The sequence below is a fragment of the Bos grunniens genome, chromosome 6 (genome assembly GCF_055505025.1).
Source record: "Bos grunniens cultivar Pamir isolate PY7600 chromosome 6, Bosgru_T2T1.0, whole genome shotgun sequence".
NCBI classification, from domain to species: Eukaryota; Metazoa; Chordata; class Mammalia; order Artiodactyla; family Bovidae; genus Bos; species Bos grunniens.
In genome coordinates this window covers 2,299,812-2,318,647 of record NC_141170.1, presented here as the reverse complement: position 1 = coordinate 2,318,647, position 18,836 = coordinate 2,299,812, and the positions used below count along the sequence as shown (strand labels likewise).

Sequence of the window (18,836 nt, the reverse complement as noted above, 5' to 3'; positions counted from 1 at the left end):
CGCAGGACGCCCACCCGCAGGACGCCCACCGGGACAGGCTTCCTGGTGCAAGTCTTAGCTGTTCAGCATCTTCCAGGAGGGGCTCAGAGTCTGTAAGCCACAGCCTCAGATGACGTACTTCCTGCCCTGTCTGAACTTTGGGCAACTGTGCCGAGAGGACTTCCCAAGCTCTCGGCACCTGAGGAATCACAGCTGGTGGCCCGTGTGTGTGTGTGTGTGTGTGTGTGTGTGTGTGTGATTGTCTGTGGTGTGTGTGTGTGTGTGTGTGGTGTGGTGTGTGTGGTGTGTGTGTGTGGTTTGTGTGTGGTATGTGTGTTTGGTATGTGTGTGTGTGGTATCTGGTGTGTATGGTGGTTGTGTGCGGTTTGTGGTGTGTGTGTGGTGTGTGTGGTGTGTGTGTCGTATGTGTGTGGTGTGTGGTGTGTGTGTGTGTGTGGTGTGTGTGGTCTGTGTATGTGTGGTGTGTGTGGTCTATGTTGTGTGTGTGTGTGTTGTGTTGGTGTGTGTGGTGTTTGTGTGTGGTGTGTGTGTGGTGTGTGTGTGTGATTGTTTGTGGTGGGTGTGTGTGTGTGGTGTGTGTGTGTGGTTTGTGTGTGGTATGTGTGTTTGGTATGTGTGTGTGTGGTATCTGGTGTGTGTGGTGGTTGTGTGCGGTTTGTGGTGTGTGTGTGGTGTGTGGTGTGTGTGTCGTATGTGTGGTGTGTGTGTGTGTGTGGTGTGTGTGGTGTGTGTAGTGTGTATACGGTGTGTGTGGTGTGTGTGTGGTCTGTGTATGTGTGGTGTGTGTGTGTGTGTGTGTGTTGTGTGTCTGTGTGGGGTGTGTGTGGTGTTTGTGTGGTGTGTGTGTGTGTGGTGTGTGGTGTGTGTGGTGTGTGTGTGTGGTGTGTGTGTGTGGTATGTGTGTGTGTTGTGTGTGTTGTGTGTGTGTGGTGTGTGTGGTGTGTGGGGTGTATGTGTGTTGTGTGTGTGTGTGGTGTGTGTGGTGTGTGTGTGGTGTGTGTGTGTGGTGTGTGTGTGTGGTATGTGTGGTGTGTGTGTGGTGTGTGTTGTGTGTGTTGTGTGTGTGTTGTGTGTGTGTGTGGTGTGTGTGTGGTGTGTGTGGTGTGTGTGTGGTGTGTGTGTGTGGTGTGTTGTGTGTGTGGTGTGTGATGTGTCCGTGTGTTGTGTGTGTGTCGTATGTGTGTGGTGTGTGGTGTGTGTGTGTGTGTGGTGTGTGTGGTCTGTGTATGTGTGGTGTGTGTGGTCTATGTTGTGTGTGTGTGTGTTGTGTTGGTGTGTGTGGTGTTTGTGTGTGGTGTGTGTGTGGTGTGTGTGTGTGATTGTGGTGGGTGTGTGTGTGTGGTGTGTGTGTGTGGTTTGTGTGTGGTATGTGTGTTTGGTATGTGTGTGTGTGGTATCTGGTGTGTGTGGTGGTTGTGTGTGGTTTGTGGTGTGTGTGTGGTGTGTGGTGTGTGTGTCGTATGTGTGGTGTGTGTGTGTGTGTGGTGTGTGTGGTGTGTGTAGTGTGTATACGGTGTGTGTGGTGTGTGTGTGGTCTGTGTATGTGTGGTGTGTGTGTGTGTGTGTGTGTTGTGTGTCTGTGTGGGGTGTGTGTGGTGTTTGTGTGGTGTGTGTGTGTGTGGTGTGTGGTGTGTGTGGTGTGTGTGTGTGGTGTGTGTGGTGTGTGTGTGTGGTATGTGTGTGTGTTGTGTGTGTGTGGTGTGTGTGGTGTGTGGGGTGTATGTGTGTGTTGTGTGTGTGTGGTATGTGTGGTGTGTGTGTGTGGTGTGTGTGGTGTGTGTGTGGTGTGTGTGTGTGGTGTGTGTGTGTGGTATGTGTGGTGTGTGTGTGGTGTGTGTTGTGTGTGTTGTGTGTGTGTTGTGTGTGTGTGTGGTGTGTGTGTGGTGTGTGTGGTGTGTGTGTGGTGTGTGTGTGTGGTGTGTTGTGTGTGTGGTGTGTGATGTGTCTGTGTGTTGTGTGTGTGTTGTGTTGGTGTGTGTGGTGTTTGTGTGGTGTGTGTGTGTGTGGTGTGTGGTGTGTGTGTGTGGTGTGTGTGGTGTGTGTGTGTGGTGTGTGTGGTGTGTGTGTGTGGTGTGTGTGTGTGTGGTGTGTGGTGTGTGTGTGTGGTGTGTGTGTGGTGTGTGTTGTGTGTGTTGTGTGTGTGTGGTGTGTGTGTGGTGTGTGTGTGGTGTGTGTGGTGTGTGTGTGGTGTGTGTGTGTGTGTGTGGTGTGTGTGGTGTGTGTCGTGTGTGTGTGGTGTGTGTGTGTGTGGTGTGTTGTGTGTGTGGTGTGTTGTGTGTGTGGTGTGTGATGTGTCTGTGTGTTGTGTGTGTTGTGTTGGTGTGTGTGGTGTTTGTGTGTGGTGTGTGTGTGGTGTGTGTGTGTGTGTTTTGTTGGTGTGTGTGGTGTGTGTGTGTATTGTGTTGGTGTGTGTGTGGTGTGTGTGTGGGGGATGTGTGTAGTGTGTGTGTGTGGTATGTGTGTGGGGGGTGTGTGGTGTGTTGTGTGTGTGTGTGTGGTGTGTGTGTGTGTGGTGTGTGTGTGTGTGGTGTGTGTGTGGTGTGTGATGTGTCTGTGTGTTGTGTGTGTGTTGTGTTGGTGTGTGTGGTGTTTGTGTGTGGTGTGTGTGTGTGTTTTGTTGGTGTGTGTGGTATGTGTGTGTATTGTGTTGGTGTGTGTGTGGTGTGTGTGTGGTGTGTGTGTGATGTGTGTGTGGTGTGTGTGTGGTATGTGTGTATGTGGTGTGTGATGTGTCTGTGTGTGTGTGTTGTGTGTGTGTTGTGTATGTGTGTGGTGTGTGTTGTATTGGTGTGTGTGGTATGTGTGTGTGTGCACTCAGGGTCCCTCTGCATAGCTGGCATCCCTGCCCACACTGGCCACTGCCCAGGGCCCCTGAGGAGAGGCAGGCTCCCGGGGTGGCTCCTGGCAGGATGCACTGGAGGCCGGCCGGGAAGCAGTTCCTCACCGTCTCCCACCGTCTGCTCACGGCTTGTTAACCTGGCAACTGTTTCCGCCCCAGCCCGAGGTGAACCCGGAGGTAAAGCCAGGGAGAGTGCCCTGTGTCATCCCCTGGACGGAAAGCCTCGGCCTCCTCCAGGTTTCACACTCCTGGAGAAGCAGGTGCTGACTCCCTCCAGACCCCTGCCGTCTAGCATCTGCTCCGTCCACCAGTTCACACCTGGAAGGGCGGCCGGGACACCTCTGACGTGACATCTGATGCCCGGAAGGGGCCCCTGGGTCCCTCGTCGGCACCTGAGCCCCTGGCCCTCTTGAGAAGGACGCAGAAGCAGGCTACGGGGCACGCAGGGGGCTTCGTTATAACCGGAGACAAGGCTGGAAGGGGCGGCACAGGGCCGCACAGGTGACAGGCGCTGTCGCGGGGGGCAGGCGGCCAGCGCCCCACGTAGGAACGGACGAGGGGGTGCAGGCCCGCCACTTGCTGCAACAGCTGGGGGAACACGGCGAACCCCCAAGTCGTCTCTATTGGCCTCGGGACCGACATGCCCAGTTCTGACCAAATCACCCTTTTCAAGCCTCGTTTGCAACACTTCAGCACTTCTGAAGTGGGGCACCCCCAAGTTTCTTGGCATTCTTAAACACTTTCACAAATTAAAACTCCACACGCCTAACTGTCCTGATAGCCAGCATAGTCTGTATTAATGATGAGTTTTCATTAGCCTGTCCGCCTTGCGTTCTTCCCACATTCCCATGTTGGCATGCTATTCTTATAACAACGGCAGCCACAAAAAAAGAAGAAAAAGCCGCTAGCTAAAAGGTTCGAGAAAGTGAGCATTTCTCTGTGCTTAAGATTTACCTGTGATGGATTCATTTTGATATTTGGCAAAACTAATACAATTACGTAAAGTTTAAAAATAAAATAAAATTAAAAAAAAAAAAAAAGATTTAAACACAAACCATAACTAAACAGCCCTAAAAAGGTCTGCGGCTCCCTAAGCCTGGAGTTTACACTAATGTAAAAACATTTGCTTTTAAAAACTTTAAAGTATTTTAGATAAGTAATTTAAGTTCAAACAATTTCTATTTCTTAGGTCAGCCTGACAGTTCAGTGCTGACTGACTGGGATTTATTCCCAGCAGGAAATTCATCTGGACCACACACACGCGTGGATACTTTATTCTGAATTAACATTTTGAAAGTTTTAAATTATTTACATGAAGAATGCTGATTCTGATTTATCGAGGCTGATTCTGTCAGTAACACTGGGACAATAGCAGTTATTACAATATATAATTTCATAACTACTTAGTATATAGGAATACACAGTTGTATACATTTTCAATTTTGAGCCAATGAAAAAATTTCCTACCTTGGGCATAAGAAATATTAAACAACCATCTCTGACTCTTAAATAAGAGACAAAGGCCTGCAACTTACCCATTGGTACCAAACATTTTGAGAAAAAGAAAAGAAATTCAAATAATCCCAATGAAAAAAAAACCTTAAGAATTCAACAATCCAATCTGCATCTAATTCATATTCATTTCGCCTTTGAAAGCCTTGCTCATCTAAGTTTTAAGGCGACTCCCTGTTGGACCGAGCACAGAAGAGAGCAGGGCATGGGGTGGGGGGACAGGGAAGACCCCCAGGGGTGGGACAGAGGGCCACTGAACCAGGAGGGCCCCTCTGCGGTCCCACGCAGGTGCCCGCCCGCCCTCTGTGCCTCGAGCGCAGGGGTCTTCACACTCAGCTTCAGCACTTGAAGGAGCCGCGCAATCAATCCCGTGGGTTGTAAGCAGCATGTGCGAGAAAAATGGGCCAAGATGGACTGGACCAGCATGACAGGCCCACGCGCAGGCCAAGAGGAGCCACGTAGTTCTCCCGACTCTACCACAGAGGGTGCCCGTGCCCCAGAGGCCGGGGCGGCAGCATAGCCACGGCGCCACGGGTGTGTTCAGCGCTGCCCAGCGACAGACGGAGTGGCCGGACACAGGGCAGTGCGGGGACGGGCAGGGAGGCCCGCGGTCAGAAGAGGCAGCGCCCAGCTCAGAACAGGCTCTGAGCCTCCCCTCTGCGTGTGTGTGTGTCCCAAAGAGCTCGTCAAGCCCCAATAAAATCAAGAGAAACTGAAAACCCACAATCACAGCATTTTCCTAAGAATTTAACAGCTAGTATTTCTGCCCTGCCCTTGGAAAAGCCCCAGATCACTCATTACAAAACCTTTAAAAGTCCAGAGTCACACGGACAAGGTGGCACGTGGGCGCCACGTGAATGCTGCGGGCTGGGGGCAGCATCCGACTTTACATGAGGACCCTCTGGCCTTCCTGCCACATCAAGACAGAGACCTTCCCCACTGGCCGGCCCGGCTGCAGGAAGACCCGTGCCCCACTGCATGGCCAGGCCAGGCGTCACAGAGGGCGCGTCCCCACAGACAGCTGGACACCCACAGCTCGGGTCAGCACACACACGCACCACACAGCCTTGGACAGACCCGCTCGTCAGAAGCACCTTCTACATCAGCAGCCACTGAGTGCCGCCAGAGCCCAGGACCCCTGGCAGCTGAACTCGAAGCCCAGCTTCATGACACGCTTTCTCATGAAGGCGAGACCTAGCCATGGGGCGGGGGTGGGGGTGGGGTGGGGTGGGGCTGGCCCTGGGTCGGGGGTGCAGGAAGTGGGGGGATTGCTTGGACAGCTTCCACTTGCTCAGCCAAGCCCAGGCTCCTCCAGACATGGGGCGCCCACCGCTGCAAACCTGCCGCTCGGGCGCTCCTGCCAGGGCTGGAAACCAACCCAGCAAGTTAAGGCCCCGCCATCCGGGGTGGGGCAGGGGGGGCGCGGGTGTCCCAAAGCGCATGGCACAGAATTAGGGTCCCCAGGGCCCCAGGCAGGCGAGGAAAGTGAGGTCAGATGGACTCAAGAGGGTTTCGGAGGGCCGAGCCCAGGGGCCCACTGACCTCCGGGCTCCAGGGTCGAGCCTGAGGCAGGAGCAGGCACATACTGCGGGGGGCACGTGCTCGTCTCTGGGTCTGCAGACGCAGGTGGGAAGGGCGGCCCCTGGGTGGCAGCTGGGACACGATGCCAGAGGAGGTGAGCCCGGCCTTCACGTCTGCCCGACGAGAACTGCTGTGGGCTGGAGGGGAGAAAGGAGCCGCCTGTGAGCACGTGAGGAGACCAGAGGCACGACAGCGCGGTCTCCTCGAGAGTGATGCAGGGAGAGCCCAGCTCAGGGTGACCGCCTCCAAGAGAGAAAGGGGAAGACGTGGAGAAAGGGGAAGACAACAGCTTCCCTCAGCCTTCCTCTCACGGGGACCAGAGCCTTAAAAGGTAAGAAAGGCGTCTGTGCAGCCCACAGACCAAGGGGCAAAGTGGCCGGTCCAGACAGACGGACGTCCCCGCCCTGGGCAGCTCTGGGGTGAAGAGGCCTGGGGCGGGCGGGCCCAAGCCACTGGGGTGCCTCGCTCGAGGGCCTGCCCACTGGAGCAGCCCCCTGACCCGCAGCCCCGGCTCTCTGCCCAGCGCTGCCTGGAAAGGCCCCAGGCCACCCAGAAGAGACGCTGGTGCTGTTCCTCACGGTGCAGCCTTCTCAGTCCACGTGCCACCCAGAGCCCAGCACACAGAAGTAAAGCTGGCCATGGAGAGGGCCATACACACTCGTCACGTCCGACCCTTGCACAGACCGCCTGAGTGATGAGCCCGCCACTGCACGACGTGGTGTGACTGTCTTCATGCCCAGGACCCCCAGGACCGACTGACCTTCCGGCCCAGCCACCCGAGCGGGCGCCCCAGGGGCTCAAACATCTCCGCCTGGTGAGCACGGAGGACGCTGACTGCGGGTCTGGCCGAGTGAGAGCAGAGCGGTATCAGGTCACAGAGGGCAGTGCCCAGGCGGTGCCCTGGGGCCCAGACCTCGAGAGGGGGGCCTGCCCCCGCACCCCAGTGGGCAGTCTGAAACCCGACAGCAGCGGCGGTGACCGGATCCTGGAACTCCTGGAGCTCGACAGCCCTGCACAGCACAGGCTCAGGTCCCCAGACCGCTCGGGCCGGGCGAATTCTGTCCCCGCCTCCTGGACGGCAGCCCGGCCACAGCGCGGACAGCCACGGCCCCACCCCAGCAAGCTGGTCAGACACGGCAGGGGGCTCCAAGGGGTCCACGGAGAAAGCCCACCTAAGCTCTCTTTCTTCCTGCAACAAATCCTGACCCAAGGCTGGACCAGCACGTCCCCGTGCGGTGGTTGGGACCGGCAAATGGGCGGGTCCTAGAGTCCAAAGTCCGCTCCGCTGCACCTCATGCCTACAAGACAGGGACCGGGATGGACGGGCTGACGGCACTGACAGCCTCCGGTCACAGCCAGCCTCCTTCTGGGTCACACCCCGAGAGCATCTCAAGTGGTCCTGGGAGACGCCTCCTCTCAAGGCCCACGGGTCCTCCTCTCCAAGGCGAAAGACGCTTCCGAGTCACAGTTCTTCACAGTCACGGCTTTCCTTGGGCCCGTCCACTGAGGACAGGGCCCCAGAGTGCCCGAGACACCCCCGCTCTGACGACGGACAATCTGAGGCTCCGAGCCACCAAGGGCAGAGGCCCCTCCCACGTGGCCACCCCAGATCAGTGCCATTCACCTCGAGACTTCTCTCTCGAGGACTGAGCTGAGGCCACAGCACTTTCTGCCCTCTGCCCCTGGCCCACGGGCAGAGCCAGCCAGCCCCTCAGGACTGCCCGCCACCCCACCACCTTCCTGCAATTTTCTGTTGCTTAAAACAGGACCACACCAACCAGACTCGTTCACACCCTCGGCGAACAACTTATTCGCTGGGTTGAGCATTTGCAAAATTTCAAAATGAATCCAAATCATTATGCAGGCAAATAAAAGGCAGATTTCTAGTGATTTTTTTTTTCATTCAAAATAAAAAAACAACCTTTTCTAAAACTTGCCTCTGTATATTATGGGAATGGAAATGCAGCCTACATGTAATACAAATTAGTACTGGTTAACCGGTACGTGTGTACGGGACCCAGTATTTCCGAAGTTCACGTTCCAGAGAGACAAGAGTGGACAAACAGGAGCCCAGTCCTGCTCCTGCGGGGACAGCCAGAGGCAGCACGCAGCAGGCACGCCCGTAAACATCAAAGCGGCTCCCCACCCTCTCGAGGGAGCTTTATTGGCACAGGGAGTTCTCAAAATACACACGAAGTGTTTTTAAAATCCATTAACACCTGCCCTTCCTTCATAGGCACAACTCTCGACCTGTCCAGCAGACTTATTTCTGTTTCCTATTTGAAAAGCCAATGCAGTCATGTTCCTAAACCCAGCATCCCAACCAGTCACCTCTGAGTGAGCAGCTTCTCCTCTCCTCTCTACAGAAGGTTGTAATTAGATGTCCGGAGATCATGCTAGGATGAAACAGCTCTCAGGAAAGGATGAATTTAAACCGGTCCCCGGTAACGAGGGACGATCTTCTGTAAATAATCGAAATGTGGTTTTGCCTTTACTTCAACACAACGCAGCCAGAGAGGAAGACAAAATGTATTATTCCTACTCTCAAAGCTTTTCAAAACGTTTTACAGTAAGTTCACATTTATAAGCTCAGATACTAATCAATCAGCAAACAGGCTTGCCAGTAGTTTCCTGCGCATGTATATGAAGCAGAACCAGCTCGCTCCATTTTAAAATACAACATACACAACCAAGTCACTTGGCTGTACACCTGAAACTAACTCATTGCAAATCAATTTTTTAGAAAAAGAAAACTATACTTCAACTCTTAAAAAAGAAAAAAATGTTATAAAACAGCAATTTAAAAAGTAAAAGATGATTGTAATACAGTTATGTCGTCGAAATCTAAATTCACTCATCTCCCAAATCTGTCTCAGTCACTATGGTGAGGACGATGGACTGCTGCTGCTCCCCGTAAGGCTGACTCGGGATGCGGGCAGTGTCCCCCCGAGGGGTTGAGGGGGCTTGGCGTGAGGGACTCCCAACCCAGCCTCACTCGGGGTGTGGGTCTGTGGTCCCAGGGCCGGGCTTTTATTATCTCCATGGGACACACTTCAAGCTCCAAGATGCAAACACAAGAAAAACATTTTCAAAGTTTACACTTAAAAGCCACCATTCACAACAGGCTGAAAATAAAGCTGTACCCAAGACGCCAGGCTTCCTCAACAATTCTGTAAGCAACAAAAACATCTGGAGTGGCCTACCTGCTGGCTGTTTAAAACGTGGGTCTCCTCCAGCAACCCTTTCTCCGAATTCATCCTAAGACTGGAGGACTTCCTACCCACTCCAGGCACGCAGCTCTGAAACACAGCACTCAGCCTTGCCGCACGCCTGTGCACGTCAGAAAGTTTAAAGGCATTTCAGATGAAGTTCCATCCGCTCCCTCCGTCACCCTGGCAACAGGACACTGCAGGAAGCTGTGGTCTGCCGGGATTCAGGCTCTATCTCAATTGTCTCCACAAAGAAAAAAAAAGCCGTTCACATAAATCATGCCGTGAGATCATTTTTAAAGTATTTCCTCTCCCAAATCAGAAGAATAAAACTTCAGCTGATAGGGGCAATTTCTCAGTCAGCACAGCAGCTGCAGAGAATTTGTTTTCTAGCCGCGTGGTGCAGGGTGCAGCCTTAATTACAGCCCCCGACGGGTCTATTATGAGCTCCACGTGCACGCGAGCGTGGGCCCAGCCCAGAACGGAGGGTCCTGAGACCTGGCCCCAGCAGGGCCCCTGCTCCACCTTCAGCTCAGTCTGGTCCCACCACCGAGCTGGCCTCAAAGTGAGAGAGCCGTGGCAGGTCCTGTTTTAACTTAAAAGGGAAGCAGGAAGAGAAAGAGCCCTGTGTCCAGAAGCGAGGGAGCCCTGCAGAGCACCTGCTCAGCTCTGGACGTGCGGGCGCCCAGGGCCTCATCCAAGGGGCTCCTGGGGGCACCCTGCCCAGGGCTGCGGGCAAGGGGGCCGGCCTGGGGCTCCACCTTGTTCGGCTTTGTGGGGAGAAAGGCGCAGGCAGCCAGCGGGAATGTGGTGCACAGACTCCGGCCGTGTTTACTGCAGAAGCGCAGGGCGCGGCCCGGACGGCAGCTCGCAGACAACAGGCGGCTCCGGCCCGGCCTCGGACCCGTTCTCACACGATAAACACACGGAAGCAGGATCGGGGAGCGAGCCGAGGCCGCCACCTCCACCTCAGGGAGCACGGGAAGGCAGCCCAGAGCAGGGAGGACACTGGGGGCCGAGAGGGCCAGCGAGGAGAGGGAGGGAGCAGGGACCTGGTGGCAGGGAGGGCACGGCTGCCCCACCCAGGAAGGGGGCCCCGGGACACAAGGGCCTCAGGCACCTGCCGGCCTGGAGGGGCCACAGAGCCTTTACCTGGGCAGGGCCCCGTCTCTAAGGAAAGGGGTGCCCTCCAGCCCGCGGAGGTCCCCTTCACGCCCGTGGTGGCAGGGCTGAGACACAAGTGGGACACGGTGATCTCCTTTGCACTCCCTGGCCTCCCCCTCCAGCACGCACACACACACAGGCACACGTGCAGAGGAAACCCACAGGAGGGTTCTGGGGGGTGACCCTGCGGTTTTCATGGGGATCAGCTGAGCCCCTGACTCTGTGACCCTGACCGTCCTCCTCGCTGACTTCCAAGGGCTGTGCACTAATTCATAGGATTTGGGGGGAGGCGGTGACCCCTCGCCAGAGCAAAGGACAGCAGTCTGCAAAGGCCTCCAGACAGAGCCTAGCCACGACCACCAGGGACCAAGAAGGAAAAGAGACGATGGGACAGGCCCCGCCCACAGGCACAACCTCCTGGTACGGCGGGAAACCCTGCTCCCGGAGCTCAGCCGCTCAGGTCCCCGCTTGGTCTGTGTTTTCAGCGTCCCTGTGAGCCTGCACAAGCAGCATGGCGTCACTTCACGCGTCTTATTATCACACTCAGCCCGAAAGGTGGCCCAGCCACGCGAGGTCCACGTGGAGCTGCGCCCTCCAGGTTCCTCTGTCTCTCTGGGGCTCTCTCTGTCTCCCCTTTGGCTATCAGTCTGTCCCTCCTCTGCTGTCCACAGGGCAAAGAGAGGAAGAGAAGAGGTGAGAATCGGGCCACAATGCCCCTCTGCCAGGTGGCACCCTGGGGGGCAGAGCCTGGTGGGCCTCCTGGAGCGAGGAACTAGACATTCTGAGCACCCACCACACCCACCACCGCGTCCCGGTGGTGTCGACCTATCGCCAGATGGGGGTGGGCTCAGAGACGGATGGGGCGAGAAGTCCAGCACAGCCCCTAAGAAGCCTGGCACGTGCCAGTGGTGTGGAGCTGTCCGGCTTTGCCGAGAGGACAAGGGCGGACAAGCTCAGAGAGGCCCCTGGCTCCCGCCCCTCCGAGAGGAGGCGGGCCCCTAACCTGAACCAGGAGAAGGAGGCCAGCGAAGGTCAGACCACCCACCCTCGGGGATGCCCAAAACTTCCCGAGGAAGAGGCGGGGCATCCACAGTGACCATGGTGACCATCAGGGGAGGTGCCCGGGAAACCAGCCTCGCCTGCCCCCAGCTCCTCCCCGCTGGCCTCCTGCAGCCGCCTGGTGTCAGCTGTGACCCCCGGGCGGGACTCTCGAGTCTGAGGTGAGACATCTGACCATTCGCCGTCCACTGGCCCAAGCCCCCCATTCCCCAAGCCCTCCCCTCACCCAGACCACCACATGGCCCCAAAGGTAATCCTAAGGGCCCCTTCCTGCCCCAGCGTCCCTCCTGTTTACTCTTGGCAAAGCAGCCGAGGGACCCTTTCTAAACCAGACTGCCACCGCTCGCGTCCACCCATCCGGCCGGGAAGCCAGTCCTCTGGGGCAGGGTTGGCAGCAGTTTCGGGCAGGGCTGTCCACACCCAGTGGGTGTTCCATAAACAGTCCCTGAAGGAGGAATCAAGGCACTGGGAGACCCTAGCATGTGCCCCTAAGTCAACAGGATCTCAGCGAGAGGTAAGATTCTTTCCTACGTAAGAATTTAAAGAGTACGCTAGCACGGACGCACCAAAATAAGCAAAAATCCAAGCTGAGTTTCCCAGAAAGAGCAAAGCAGCAGAAGTAAGAAGTGGGTAAAAAGAGCGTGTTTCGAAATGTCTGGGGAGATTTCACCCCAGAACATGTGAACTCTGTAAATTGCCCAGAGTACCCCAGAGGTGAGCCAGGGGCTGGAAGGTTGAACCTCTCTGTCAGTCTCAGATCTGAGGTCCAGCTCGGGGTCCCCGCCTTTGCTTTGGGGGGTCATCTCCACAGAGCTCACGTGTTCAACACCAGCACTGGAGGGACCACGGAGAGCCACCCTCCTCCCAAGGTGCCCCTACCCTGCTCCCCAGAGGAGAGTCTGGACTTGCTCCCGGGGAGGGAAACGCATGGCCTCAGCGCCCCCTGCTGTCCAGACTGGGCACTGCCAGTCCTGTCACAGCTCCTGGACCCACTCACAGGCGGCCCTCGGCGGAGGGAGCAGGCGCGAAGACTCCTGCGCACGGTCAGCAGAGGCCCACCCGGCTCCACACACAGCAGGGCTCGCAGTGGGGGCGAGAGGGTCGGCTCCTGGGAGCTGGGCTCCAGCGCCGCTCCCCCAGGCCTGCGCTGCTCAGCTCGGATCCCCACACCTGGACCCTTCAAGGCCCTGGGCACCTTGAAGGTGTCACGCAGAGGCGAGGACCTCCTTCCGAGGCCGGCTGTACACCTGCGGGCAGGGGCGGACCTCTGCTAACCCAGGCTCCTGCCCCACCTCTCAGGCCCCTCTCAATGACCGCCTGCCATGGTCAGGACCACAACACACAGAAACTCACCTGCTGCTTCTACACCTGCTGTCTCAGGACCCCCAGGGAGGACCCCCCACACCTCCACCTGCCAGCAACACCTCTCCTCGCCCTGGCCCCCACCCCCCTGCACACCCCTCTGAGGCTCCCTCCCGGTGCCCTCCTGCACATCCATCTGAGGCACCCTCCTGCACACCCCTCTGAGGCTCGCAGGCTGCACTGCCCACTCAGCACTCACAGGCCCGGAGGACACACGATCGTGCACATGGCACTCCCGGGAAGCTACCCATTCAGAACAGAGAACAAGCAGAGCCAGCGTGAAGCCCATACGACCCTGCAGGTCACAGGGAAAAGCATCACCGGTGCCCACTTCTCTCTTTGGTTCTGCACTGGACATGCCACCCCGGGCCACAGCTACATGGACAGAGCGTGCAGAGAGTTCTGCAGTGCCCGCCCGCCCCGTGACACCTGCCAGTCCATCCCGAGGTGGCTGGGGCGTCAGCCCGGTCATGCTGCAGCGGTAAGGCAGCCTGTGACGATGCTGCCTTGAGTCGCTGCCTGTCTCCTGATCACAGGCTGTCGTCTCAGAAGGGAGGGGCTCATGTGTCTTCAGGGTCACTGCGAACAGCAAACACTCACGCCCACTAGGCAAGAGTCCGGCTGCTTCACATCCACACCAACACGTGCACGGTCCACTGTTCTTTCCACGTCCGACATTCTGCAGCATGGACCTTGCGGACTGCCATTTGCTTCCCTGACAACTGCTGTGGTTGGATCCACCAGAGCTGGGTTTGCCTCTGGGTGTCATCTCTCATCAAAGGCCGGTGTGCATCTCTTGCTGGCTTGGCTTTGCTTGCTGGGTGTCATGGGGACACAGGGCCTCCGAGGGTCGCCGCACTCATGTGCCCCTGGGCACCCTAGGGATGGGGTGCTGGGATGAAGGTAGGTTCTGAGCATTCGCTGGGTCAGAGTCCATCCCGGCGTTTACGATTTGTGTTCAGCTTAGAAAGTCTTTCCCTCCCCAGCACCACGAAGATGAGCGTCTACTTTATCCTCCACTAACTCTCGCTTTGCCCTTCCCAGGAAGATTTCCGACACAGCTGGATTAAATCTGTCTGCACAGCATGGGGGAGAATCCAGCTTCTCTTTCTTTCCCTCTTTTTCCGTGTAGACCTGTCCTCACCTCAGCACCACTGAAAGACCACGTCGTCCCGGCTCTGCACGCAGCTGGTGTGTCCGCAGGCGCGGCTCTGTCTCTTGCTCTCTCTCCTGCTCCACTGTCTCTCCAAGTACTGACACTTAGTCTTCCCCGGCTCTAAGAGCATAAGTTTTGGAGGCTGATAGAGGACGTCTTCCTAACTCATTCCTCTTCAAGAATGTCTTGGCTACTACACTTGACCGTCTGCATTTCGACAAATTTTTTAGAATTATCTTCTTAAGCTCAACAAAACTACCTGTTGGGATTCTCATTAAAATAACATCCAATCTATACATCATTTTCTAACTGTATCTACAACTGACTTTAAAATTGTTTTAATTGACTGAGGGTTAGGGTCTCCTTTTAGGTTAGGGTCTTCTCTGCTGCGCACGGGCTTTCTCTAGTTGCAGCGAGCAGGGGCTGCCGTCTGGCTGCGGTGCACAAGCTTCTCGTGTAGCCGAGCACAGGCTCCCGAGTGCACGGGCATCTGGCTGTGGTACACGCGCCCAGCTGCCATGTGGCATGGTCCTTCCATATGCACAGGGATGGCCCCCACGTCCCCTGCACTGGCAGATGGATTCTTACCCACTGGACCACCATGCAAGTCCCCACACAGCTGACTTCTGTATCCTGACCATTTATCCAGCAATCTTCCTAAATCACTCATTAATTTTCAGAATGAACTCATAGATTGTTTCAGATTTTCCATGTTACAACCTCATCATTTGAGAATGATAACATTGTCATGAGAATGATAACATTGTCATTTTCCTTTGCAAGTTTTTAAACTTCAGTTGTTCTACACTAACTAGGACTTGCAGAAAACATTTAAATTGAAATGGTAGTGACAGATATCTTTCCTCATTCCTGATCCCAAAGGGAAAGCTTAAGTCTTAAGCATGTGATGGTTTTTTTTTTTTAATACCCTTATCAAATTAAGGAAGTTCCCCTTAATCCCTATTTTGTTTAAGGGTTTTTTTTCTTGACCATGAACAGATATTGAATTTTACCAAATGTCTTTCCTGCTTCTGTTAAGATGATACATGATTTTTCTCCTTTACTCTGTTAATGTGGTAAATTACATGACTGATTTGCAAATGTTAAAAATACTGTGTCCTTAGAACACACATGAGGCTGGACCCAGTGACGTGTGTAGCTGAGGACCCCCACGTGTCCCACCAGTGAGCTGCCCCGCAGCTTTCCTTTCCTCTCAGGTGTCCATCAGGTTTGGGTTCAGGGTTTTGGGGGCCTCACCCAAAGAGCTGGGAAGTAATCCCTCTTGAGCAATTCTTTCGTTGTTCTGCTGGCCAGCTTCCTGTCTTATTCCTTTCTGCTTTGATTTTCATCGTTGTCCAGCTTCTACTGCCTCTGCGTCTGTGTCACAGCTGCTCTCCTAAGCTCTTGATATGACGTCCCATTTTTCTTCATTTCTAACATATGCAATGAAAACCTATGAATGTTCCTCTACATACACTTTTAGCTACGTCCCACAGGCTTAGATGTATCTTCCTTATCATTCAAAATATACTCTAATTTCCAAACTGATTCGTTTTTAAACTCTGGACCTCACGATGAGTGTGAGGCACCTCCGCTTTGTTGCTGGTTTCCACCACACCTGTCTGTGGCTGAGGACAGGCTCCGAGTGAAGAGACGTCTGCGTCTGCTGAGACTTGCTTTATGGCCCAGCGCTCGGTCAGCTTCACTACTCGTTCCCGGGGGGAGGACGCCTTTGCTGGGTGCCTCACACGCACGGGTGCTGCGGGTCATGCTGGTCAGACCCTCTACTTACTGAGCTCTCCCTGCTCACTACGCCAGTCACTGAGCAGGGAGGGTGAACCTGCTCTGGTTCAGACTCGCGGTTCTGCTCCTCCTTCTGTGGGTTTCTGCTGCAGCCGTGTGGAGACCGTGTAACAGAATGCACATGAAATTTACACCGGCTCCCTGCGGCCGCCGTGACCACGGCTCCCTGTCCGCCTAAGGGCTGTGCTGCCTGGAGACAGGGTTGCAGCCACTGCAGCCCCACTGCCACCCTCTGGTCAGGAGCACAGGCGGCTCCTCCTCCGCTCCCTCACTCACGCTTGTCTCCCAAGTGTTAGAGGTGCCCCTCGTAAACAGGTGACCAGACTCCTGATGCCACCTCCGTCTCTCCTTTCTAGCTGAGCCCAACAGCAGCATGGCTGCGCTGAAACCCCTCCAGAGGCTGCCTGTCTGTCCTTCCCGCCCTCTGCCCTTTGTCTCCCGTTTCCTCCTGGCTCACCTTCTTTCAAATTTAGTATTTTTCATTATTCCATGTTTTCCTTCTGTTAACGTAAAGTGCATTTATTACTTTACTGTCTTATATTACCCTGGAGATTACGTGCATCCTTACCTTATAAAAATCAAATTCTGATCGCCCCTCATCCTCTTCCTAGTGGACTGGGTACCCAGAAACACCTGACCTCCATTCACCCCTCCCAGCGCTCAGGCTGCTGTGCTGTAATTTAATTTCATGTATTTTCAAACCAAACACAGCTATCCTTGCTTTGCACGGTCACCACTCGTTTGGACGGACCTATACTTTCACGGTTTTATCGCTCTGTTCTGAGCAGTCCCTCCTGGGTCGTGCTCCTCACCCCAGCATTTAGACAGTCCTCGGCCGGCCTCTCCCAGCAGACCCAGCCCAAGACACTGGAGCCCTAAGGGCCCGGGAAGTGGACTTGGCCCTGGCCTTGTGCGGAGGAGCCGGGCTGCTGGCAGACGACACAGAGGCCCTGGTGGGGCTTCTAACGTGCCCAGGGTGCTTAGGACCCAGAGGCAAGAGGCGAAAGCCAGTGCCTGGGGAGGAGCCAAACAAGGCTGGGAGGCTGCACGCAGACGGCCCCAAGGCTGCCCGGCTCTCCCGCCGAAGGGTGTGGGGCAGAGGGAAGGACAGACAGACAGGCTTCCTTAGAAACAGCCTGACCAACATCATTTCTACACTTTGAAGTCTTCAGGCAGAAAGGCGCAAAGATTCAATCCCGTCTCTAACGCACCACTGGGACAAAAGTAAGAGGTTCAGAAGCGGGGGGAGACCACGAGCTCCGCGCCCCGGGACCTAAATTTAGAACTCTCTCCCTGCACCTGGGTTCTCGTCTGTGAACCGGGGACAGTCAGAGGGCGAGGGTGACCCTCGGTCAGCCCCGGGGACACCAGCCGGCCCCAGGATGCTCATCGCGAAGAGGAGTGAGTGCTGATCACAGGGCCCACACTGCTTCCGCGTGTCCGTGTCCGGAAGCAGACCTTGCACCACCCCAAGCTGCTCCACTGGCTCCTGGCCCCGGGGTTCAGGCCCCTGCAGAGACCATTCTCCCAGGACGATGCAGAGACAACACCTGGCCAAACCCCCGAAGGGAGAATGCAGGCTCAGTGGGGGCCCCCTTCTCAGGACCCCGGAGCCCCGAGGCCCTGTCCTGGGGCCTGTCTCAGCCTTGGGGCCTCACAGGGCCGCCCCACAGCTGCTCTGCTCCCACCACCCAGTACCAAGCGCTGACCACCTTGTGGCCCCCCCGCTGCCCCCAAAGACCTCCAGAATCAGGCCCTCTTCTCATCTGGACAACGAGGTGATGTCCAGGCCCTTTCTAGCTCTAACAGCCAAAGATTCCAGCTTCTGCATCAGAACACAAATTAACTTTCTGTTTTAAGCAAAAAGAAACCCCATAGACAATTTATTCCAGATAACTATTATTGAGTTTGTAAGAAATTATCTTGTGGTCTATTTTTAAAACATCACTGAGCTCAAATAGACAGCTGCATGCTCGTATTCATAACATCACTGGCCGCATTAGTCAAAGATGGGAGCAACCCCAGGGGCCATCGTCAGAAGGATGGATAAACACAAAGTGTCTGTCCACACAGTGGAGCGTTATTCAGCCTCAAAAAGGAAAAATGTTCTGACACCTGCTACATGGATGGGTGAACTGTGAAGATGCTAGGTTAAGTGAAATAAACCAGACACAAAAGTCAGTTCCTGGAGGCAGAGAGCAGGCAGGGGTGGCTGCCAGGGGCTGGGAGGAAGGGGGACTGAGTGAGTCATGGGCGCGTTCAAAATGATGTGAGTGCTTACTGCCTAGAGCTGGACACTTAAAACGGTAAATTCAACGTTCTATTCTACTACAATTAAAATACACACATACACACACATGTATACACACCCTAAACAAAGGTAGAAAAAAATCACAAAGATATTTTCAAAATATTTATCTGACAAAGGATGTGTCCCCAAAATGTAAAGAACTACTATGAAATCTATTTTTTAAATAATTAAATAAATAAAATAAAAATTTAAAAACTAGAAGGACATGAATAGGTTACTAATTCAAAACAGGGAAAACTCATATAGCCAAAGAGCCCATGATGGAATGCTCAGCCTCACTCAGTCAGTGAAATGCAAATTAAAATGAGCTGGCATTTTATTGACACAGAAAGACTTCAGTTCGACAGTCCCAAGCGTCAGTGAGCAGGGGGGACACGTCCCCCTGGTGAGCAGACCCTGGATGGGCTCGGCCACACCAGTCACAGCCACCTGATGCCCTGAACGGGTGTGCACACGGACCCCTGCCACCCACCGTCCACTGACGACCTGTTCAGAGAAGACTGTCCCGACCGTGCATGGAGTGCCAGGCAGCAGCAGAGTGGAATGAAAACCGTTCATAATGGAATGTCGCGTAACAAGTAAAATAAACTAAGACCCCAAGGCAGAGCTTGAAAACGTGATGCAGTGCTCTAAAACTGGCAGAATAAGATGTGTAGTAGAATTACATTTGTGTAAAATTTTAAAACACACAAAATGAGCCAGTTAAAGGACCATGCTGCCAGGGTGGAGGGCAAGCAGGGAGGGGTGAGCAGGCGGAGCACGTGGGGCTCGGGGCAGAGGGGCTGCTCCGTGCGACACTGTGATGGTGACCGCACGCCCTCCTCCACCCGACCAAACCTT

General features: G+C 55.0%; 1 protein-coding gene across 19 annotated transcripts in view; it reads right to left on the bottom strand.

Annotated features, from left to right (window-relative positions):
* Nucleotides 1-18,836, bottom strand: part of RGS12 (regulator of G protein signaling 12) — a 118,128-nt gene that overhangs the window by 56,675 nt on the left and 42,617 nt on the right. Inside the window, exon 1 of one of the 19 annotated variants that reach the window (XM_086407373.1) lies at nucleotides 9,136-9,298. The exons of 16 other annotated variants lie outside the window; for them this stretch is intronic. In XM_086407373.1, the coding sequence (XP_086263499.1) occupies nucleotides 9,136-9,189 (54 nt within the window). In that variant the 5' untranslated portion in view covers nucleotides 9,190-9,298. Of the gene's footprint in view, nucleotides 1-5,893; nucleotides 6,018-9,135; nucleotides 9,299-18,836 lie in introns of those variants that run through there. 2 more of the 19 variants (XM_086407374.1, XM_086407376.1) reach the window with 2 other exon arrangements.